Raw genomic sequence first — 8,297 nt, forward strand, 5'->3', positions numbered from 1 at the left:
TAATTAAGGTACTCCTAAGCTGGCCTTTGCTAAAAACTCAAAGGACCAAAGAGCCACATGTAGCTCATGAGCAGCAGTTTGCAGACCACGGCTCTAGTTCATTTGAAGCCAATAGTAGTGATGATGGATTCTCTCTCTCTCTCTCTCTCTCTCTCTCTCTCTCTCTCTCTCTCTGTCTCTGTCTCTGACACACACACACCATACCACACCACGGAAAAGGACATGCCTATTTTGGTGAATATTTGAAGCCAGGTTTCAAAGTATTATAAGTCCATATTAAATTCTTTATCTCAAGATGCCTGCTTATGAAGTTTTTTTTTTTTAATTAGACTTTTCAATGTAACCAGATAATTTTCTGTGTTTTTTTTTTGTGTTTTTTTTTTTAAGTTGGATCTTCTAGAAAAAAATCTTTTTGACTGCATAAAGTGGCCATGCTCATTGTCTCTGCCTTTCTAAATCTCCTGAGGAATTTTAAGGATTTGAATGGAAAGAAGTTCCTTTTATTTCTACACGTATCAAAGGCTTTAGAGAGAATATAGTTGCTTTTTCTTCAGATGAATAACTTCTCTTCTCTCCTCCCAAGATAAGGTTCTGCTAAACGGTGGTGGTTTGGAAACACCTGTGGTTTACATGCAATGTTAGTTTCTTGTTCCTGGAGGTGTTTCTTCCATGTCGCTAAATAATTTGGACCACTTGTTGCAAGTAATGATTACATTTCCTACCTTCTAGCTCTCTACTCTCTGCCTCTTTCTCTTTCGCCTCAGCCACATCACACTTTTAACCATTTATCTCATTGATATATTATTTCTTAGGAAGATGATAGGCAAGCAACCTTTTCTTTTCTTTTTAATATCATTTTTACTTATATCAGAGAGGAAGGGAGAGGTTGAGAGAGACAAACATCAATGATAAGAGAGAATAATTAATAGCTGTCTCCTGCATACTACCCCTTCCCTTTTCCCCTATTAGCCTACAACCTGGGCATGTGTCCTGGCTAGGAAATGAACCCTTAACCTCCTGGCTTACAGGTCAGTGCTCAACCACTGAGCAACACTGGCCAGGCAAATAACCTTTTCTATATAGTCCACATAATTCTGAAGCCAGTGAGGATCTGCATGTTCCTTGGGAAACTGGACCAACTTTTCTGCTTGCTTCATCCTTGTATGGCAGTGAGTTCTTCCTTTGTGTGTAGGCAAAATTCTCAAGCATTTAGTTTAAATTAATCTCTAGGAACCACATTGAATGGTGACTTACTTCAGTTTTAGGGATGGGAGCACATATTTGAACCTGTAGTTACTCGTGTTGAAAAGGTCAGTGGAAATGAGATGAAATGGTACCACTATAATCGTCGTTATGTTTTTTATTTTTAGTTCCCGGGTTTCCGAGTTGTGATGAATAATTTAATTATTAAGGAACAATTCTTTCCCACTCCGGAGGGCATCATCTGTTTCTCTGAACAAAAGTAGCCAAGACAAGAACTACCGGGAGCACCAGCTTTACCAAAGAAATCCACTTAAGTTCAGCACATTAGGCATCTGTGTTCTAGAAGGGAGAACAGTACTTTGCTCTCCCTTCTAACAGAAAGGAAATGGTGAACGTGTGCATGTTCCACTGAATGTCAGTGCACCTGCTCACGTCTTGGGTATAAAAAAAAATGTGTCCAGTATCTTTGCAAATGAATCTATTTAATCAAATATTAAGTTCTATTCAAATCCCCAAAGAAACAGCCAGCCAATTGTTTTCCTCCGTGATGTTCCTTGTCATTCGTCCTCTTTGCATCTCAAGAGAAATAGCCTTGTGTAGGCCTCAGACATTTGCATGCACCCAGTTAAAGCCCATAAGGATCCTAAGCCTTTAAGACGTGCAGGTGAAGACACACCCGTTCTCTGTGCAGGCCAGCTGTCCCTACTGGGCTTTGAGGGAGGATGTTAACAATACTTGAAGGAGTTTCTAAAGGAACATTGTCTAATAGCTTGAAATTAAAGTCTAACCAGAATAGATGGGTTAAAAATGAATTTCTAAGATGTGAAATAATCCATAGAAGTTGATCTTTTATATTTTTTGAAGCTTCTGGGGGCCATAGTAGTTATTTTCGCTATAGGGAAACATGTATATTCAAGACTAAAAGATTCTGGGTTCCTGTCCATCTTTTCCACTGTGAAGTAAAATTTAAAAAATATTCATCCCCCGGTTATGGTGAGCTTAGAGAAGCAACCACTTCATTGCTCTATCACTGTCACGAAATGAGATCGTTTAGATCTGTGCTCCCCGGTTTTAGATTTCCTGGGGGCCAGAGTCTTAGAAATATAGCAAGTCAGAGGCAGAAGGAGAAAGCTGAAATTCTCTGGGGTCCAAAGGGGTTCAGAAAACGTAGGTAAGCAGTCCCCCTCCGCATGGCTGGAGATGCAGCTTGTAAAATCTCCAGCCACAATTCAGAGTGCAGACTGAGAAAAAGAGAATTTTCCTTCCTCTTGCCTCCACCACCCATTATTCTCCCATTTGCCTTTTTGCTGCCTCCGCTGCTGCTGCTCCTGCTGCTGCTGCTGCTGCATGTAGGTAAGGTTATATTGTGCTTGGTAAACAGACAACACGCATTCTCAGGTTGTTTGAACACCGCTTTAGATTCAGCTGTAGCACTCTACTTCTCTGATCTTTTATATTCCCCAGCAGATGTCTTTCATTAATTTATGGATTTATCATCTTTTCTCCCCCCCCCCTTTCCTTTTCTTTCTTTCTTGCTTTTTTTTTTTTTTTTTTTTTTTTTTTTTTTACACCTGGCAGCTGTCTCAAGTTTCAGCAGTTATTGTCTATTTTGCATTACACATAGAATTGAACGTCATCTGTCTTCACAAAGCTATGGCTAAGAGAATTGAGGCAAAGCCACATGAGCTGCCTGGACAGATCTTGTTTGCGTTCCATCCCCCCTCCCTCCCCTCCCCCCCCCCCCCCCCCTTTACCTCCTTAATATTTATTTGTGCTCATTTTCTTTCCTGGCCTTGAATGGAGCTTAGCTCGTGTTCAGTACAGCTGTATGTTTACTGAATCTATTCCATCATGAGTCATTGTGCGTGTGTAAGTATCCTGGAAACAGCTAGTGCTTTCTTGGAAGAACAGTTGCTTTTCAGCACAAGCACTTAAAAGGGAAATTAACCAATTGGTCAGTTCAGATTTATTTTGAGGAGGCAAAAAAAAAAAAAAAAAAAAAAAAAGGATTATCTAACTGTTGGCTTTTAAAGGTTTCATTAGCTATTTTTAATAGTTGATTAGAAACATCTATTTTATGGGAATTTTATCTCAATTACACGGCGGGCGAGGGAGCAAGATTTATCCTGTGTTCCCTTGCAACTGATCTATTCCAAGTATTACCAACAGGAAGCGTTTCAAAGCAAAAACAGACTTGAGAAATCAAATCAGAATAAAAATTTTTTCCCGTGAAATAAAAGCCTCAGCGTCCCCATTAAAAATAAGATGGAAGCTGGCTTTGCCTTTTAAAATAAAAAAAGAACGAGACCATCTCTTAGCAAAAAATACAAATGCGTGCAAAGCTTCGGGAAGTTTCCGTGGTGCTCTTAACCGTCTGAGAGCCACAGCAAAAAGCCATTTGTTCTGTAGGAGGCCACGCTGTGAAAGATTTGGGACTTTTCCCCCCACGAAGAGTTAAATGTGCGAGGTGGTTTTAATGTAACCGTCAAAAAAAAAAAAAAAAAAGATTAGAACCCAGATCTGAGAATGTTTGTGGAAGTTTGGACTCGCCTAAAACTCTTATCGTGAGGCAATAGGAGACAGCTTGCAACTATTATTTCACTTATCCATCTGGACAGATGGCCCTGAAGTAGGGCTGTGCTCCTTTCGTCGTCTCTGTCTGTCTAATGGAGGTTACTGAAGGGCCTTTCAGCCCTCTCCTTGGCACAAAAAGTATGTCAGTCATAAATTATCGTCTTTGTGATCATTAAGGATCTCAAACAAAAACACAAGTTCAGTTAAGCTGCTTTGGCTTACAGATCTGAAAAATCAAAATTTCTTGCCTCGGTGTTTATTTTCAGTGCAGGGGGGGGGGGGGAATAAATAAAAATAAAGCCCAATATTGAACTCTTCTGTTTACCCACCGAGGTGATCTTTCGCACAATTTGCATGATATTAAAAGGAGATGCTAATCACCTTCTCAGCAGAGTATTTGGCTAAAAACACCCTGTTAGAAAGTAGTCAAGAGCTTATCAATATTAATTTGATTCTGCTTCCGTAGTAACTCGCTGGGTTCCCCGTGTTCTGAACGGTGGCTCGCGCTGTACTCGGTGGAGGTCATTTGGAAACCTTTCCTAAATAACTGTGTGTATTTGACCTTTTTTTGCATAAGGTGTGAGATTTCTGTTGGGTAGAAAAACACTCTCTCTCTTTCTCTCTCTCTCTCTCTCTCTCTCTCTCTCTCTCTCTCTCTCTCTCTCTCAAACACACACACACACACACACACACACACAGACACGCACGCACACGCGCGCACACACATTTTTTTCTTTTTTCCTAATTTTTCCCGGACTCTCTTTTAAGAGAAAAATCCTTAGAGAAGCATCTAGGAAGGACCCTTAATTGACCTTGTGGGGGACCACATTGATTTTCTCCACGTGCAATCTTCATTTCTGATAAATTATAAAGCCATTAATTTGCTGAGGAAATGGCAGGGCCAGGCTGCGGCACAGATGTGACCAGGGCCGCCCCAGCTCCGAGCGTGCGGAGGAGTGCCAAGAATCCGGGCGAGAATCAGGAAGCCTGGATTGTTATGGTTAGCCTCACATTCTCTCGGGAACTGTTTTAGTTGCTGCTGTTTACAGATCTAAAAGGTAATGATGTTTCCAGATAAATAGGCCTTCTTATTTGGGGTAAGTGGCCATTTATTGATCTGCTAACCCACGGCTATTGATTTGTTAGCCTCGACCACTGCGCTCCTCTCCAAGGAGTTAACTATAAATCCGGGAGAGGCAAATTGTACTTGGTCTTGGATCTTTGCTTTAACAAAAGCGACACTCCTCTCCCCCACCCCACCCCCCAAAAACCCAGCCCAGTTCTCTCTGTGCCAAAAGGACCCTTTTCCAAATTTAGCTATTATTTAAAAGGGAACAATTAAAAGGATACAATAATAAGATAGGAAGAAAGTGAGTCAATACGCTCCGTTACATTAGCGCTGAAAGGTAAAATGCGAAGCTTGCACCGAAAGGTAAAATGCAAAGTGTTCAAAATAATGCCTTTTGTGTTTTCACGCACATTAGGATAATAATTTGATGTAAGCTGCAGAGTGTAGAGAGAAGAATAAACAGAACCATAATTGTGAAGAAGAAGAAGAAGAAGAAGAAGAAGAAGAAGAAGAAGAAGAAGAAGAAGAAGAAGAAAAAAAAAAATCTCCTGATAAGAGTTGTGTAGCACGTGTTGGGTGCATTTGTCTCCTTAGCAACAAGTGAACATATAGAGAGAGGGGCTCTGCTTTGCCATCCTCGCCACAAAGTGGCCAGGATTCTGCAACTGAATTGTGCATCCTCGCCGTGACATTTGGCAATCTGTGGCAGGCAGTGGGCATTTGGAGCAAGCGGCGGCAGGTCAGGGATGGATTCCACGGCTGCGTGGTGGGCCTCCAGACTCCCGGGAGGGGGTGGGTGGAATGGGAGGGGGAGGTGGCCTGGTCCCTGTGTTTAAAGCAATATTTTCCTTAACCAATTGCATCCTACATGCAGGAGGGATTGTCACCCAATCACTTGAAAAAAGCAAAGCTCATGTTCTTTTATACCCGTTATCCCAGCTCCAACATGCTGAAGACCTACTTCTCCGATGTAAAGGTAGGGATGTTTTGTTGTTATTCATTTCCCCCCCTTCAATTTCTGTGCATGTCATCGTGATTTGAACTTTGGGGAGGTGATGGAGCTGAGTGTGGGATCAGTTCACGGATACACCTATGTTGTACTGATTTCATGCACTCGTCCTTCTGTCTAAAGCTGGGCCAAGCAAAGCCGCCCCCTGTGAATTAAGACCGCAGGGCCGGTCTTAATAAGTCCCGTGGTTTCCATGGCAGCCCGGGAGAAACTTTGCCTCTGTCTTTAGCCGTCTTAGTAACTTCTTAGGAGAGATTTCAGCTGGTACCGAATGGGTGTGCTTCGGGGGATGCTTTTCCCCTCCCCTCAGCAACAGCGGACTGTTTCTGTTTTATTCCTGCGTGTGCTTTTGAAAGCAAACCCTAGCACCTCCTTTACCCCCCTGCCGAAAAGGAGCGTACATTGAAATTCTCTATGCAGTAGCTGCTTAAAAACAAAAGTGATGATTGTCCCTTATTTACAACTTAATTTGTTGTTGATGTAGAGTACACTGAGCATAAGGAGAATGAATAAAGTGACAGATTCAGGACACATTATTCAAATGAGGATATGAAAGCTGTCGGGCCTACAGCTGCAGCGTCCCTCATTCTACAGAATATGGGGACCTCCTGGTTCTGTGCGCGCGTGCATGTGTGTGTGGGGGGTGGGGGGGGAGGGAGGAAGGGAGTGTTTAAGTAATTGTTTGCATCAACTTGATGTTGTGTTAATCATCTGTAACTTTTTAAAACATAGATTGGGTTTTGATGATGATAATGGCACGCATGGTATCATTATCCAAGAATCTTGCTAAACATTACATTAGCCGAGATTAGTTTATTAGGGATGGGTGCCTCTCCCCCACCCTCCCCCCCCCACCCCCATATGTACACGTTCGTATGTCTGCCATAGAGAGAATTCTCGAGCAGCCAAAATCTGCTCATTCCTCTGCACGCCCCGCTCTGCGGAGCGTTTTGTGCCCGGTGCCCGCCATGCTTCCTTGGCCCTCTTTTGCAGGCCAGCGCATTTCGGTTTCCTTCACTGATGTTTTCTTTGGCCTTATAAGAAAAGTTCTGTTTTCCCTCCTGTTTGCTTTGAGTTGTGTATCAACTTCAGGCTTTTATCTTTCTCCTTCCCTGGCCGAGCTCCTTAAGTGGAAGGCATGTTTCTCCTCCGTCCGTGCCAACAAGCTGGGCAGGATGGGGAAGGCAGAGAAAGGCAGTAAATAGGAATTACTTCCATGGCTGGATAGGAATCATCCAGCACACAAAAAGAGGCTGAGTGACTCAGGAGGCCAAAAAGCAGCAGCGATTTGCTGATGACTTAACGGGGACTTTGTGGAAACCATCTAAACAGACAGGTGAAAGGGAACTTATCAGCTGGTGGAGGACCAGCCATCTTCTAGAGCCTAGTGGAACCTGGCAGAGTTCTTCCAGAGAATCATCCCAACACTTTGGTTCTAGAAGGGCAGAGACTGAAGTGTTACTGTGGACACATGCATGTGTGTGTGTGTAGGCGTGTGTCCATGTGACCACCTTCACTCCTCTTAGCACGATGATTTGCAGTTTTGCGATATAATCATGATAATACTGTATATTATTTATTTATATAGTACCAAAAGGAGGCCAAATAGCTTTAGAAACTGCATGCATAGGGAGCCCTCACCTACCAGACACCCAAGGGTGGGAAGCAGCAGCCAGTCTGAGCCAGCAACACTATCCAACAGTAGATGTAAATATTAGGAACATTCAAGTTTGTGTGTGTGTGGTGGTGATGGTGGTGGTGGGGACATGTAGTGGGGAAAGGGAAAGGGTGGTGGAGATTGTGGATCTGTAGCTTTATAAATACTGTGTAATGTAAGCCCACAAGAAATCATTCCCATTCCTTTAGAACACATGCAGTAATTCAGCTTTCAAGTAATCACTTACTCTATGTAAATAACAACAAAATATCGGGTCAATGTTTTATTAAAAAATACTAATCTTCAGATTATAGATTCCTACCCATATTCTAACCATATGGGGAGAGAGGCTCATAGGCATACAGGAGTCTGATTAATTCTTCTAATGGAGGGAAGCAGGGTATATCATGCAAAGCAAGAAATCAACAAAGGTCATTGCTACATTATTTTATTTTATATATATTATTTTATTTTATTTTATATAATATATTTCATTGATTTTCCACAGAGAGGAAGGGAGAGGGATAGAGAGCTAGAAACATCGATGAGAGAGAAACATCGACCAGCTGCCTCCTGCACAGCCCCTACTGGGGATGTACCCTCAACCAAAGTACTGGGGATGTGCCCGTAACCAAGGTACATGCCCTTGACTGGAATCAAACCTGGGATCTTTCAGTCCACAGACCGACGTTCTACCAACTGAGCCAAACCGGTTTCGGTGCTACATTATTTTAATGAATCATACATTTTTCACTTCACTAATTATGTTGGATTTTATTTTATTT

General features: G+C 42.4%; 1 protein-coding gene across 6 annotated transcripts in view; it reads left to right on the plus strand.

The window, feature by feature from the left end:
• Nucleotides 1–8,297, plus strand: part of PROX1 (prospero homeobox 1) — a 54,881-nt gene that overhangs the window by 12,811 nt on the left and 33,773 nt on the right. For all 6 annotated transcript variants that reach the window (XM_045583128.1, XM_036441963.2, XM_036441964.2 and 3 more), the window contains exon 3: nucleotides 5,715–5,822. In XM_045583128.1, the coding sequence (XP_045439084.1) occupies nucleotides 5,715–5,822 (108 nt within the window). The remainder of the gene's footprint in view (nucleotides 1–5,714; nucleotides 5,823–8,297) is intronic.

This window comes from Pipistrellus kuhlii, unplaced genomic scaffold (genome assembly GCF_014108245.1).
Source record: "Pipistrellus kuhlii isolate mPipKuh1 unplaced genomic scaffold, mPipKuh1.p scaffold_m20_p_18, whole genome shotgun sequence".
Taxonomy (NCBI): Eukaryota; Metazoa; Chordata; class Mammalia; order Chiroptera; family Vespertilionidae; genus Pipistrellus; species Pipistrellus kuhlii.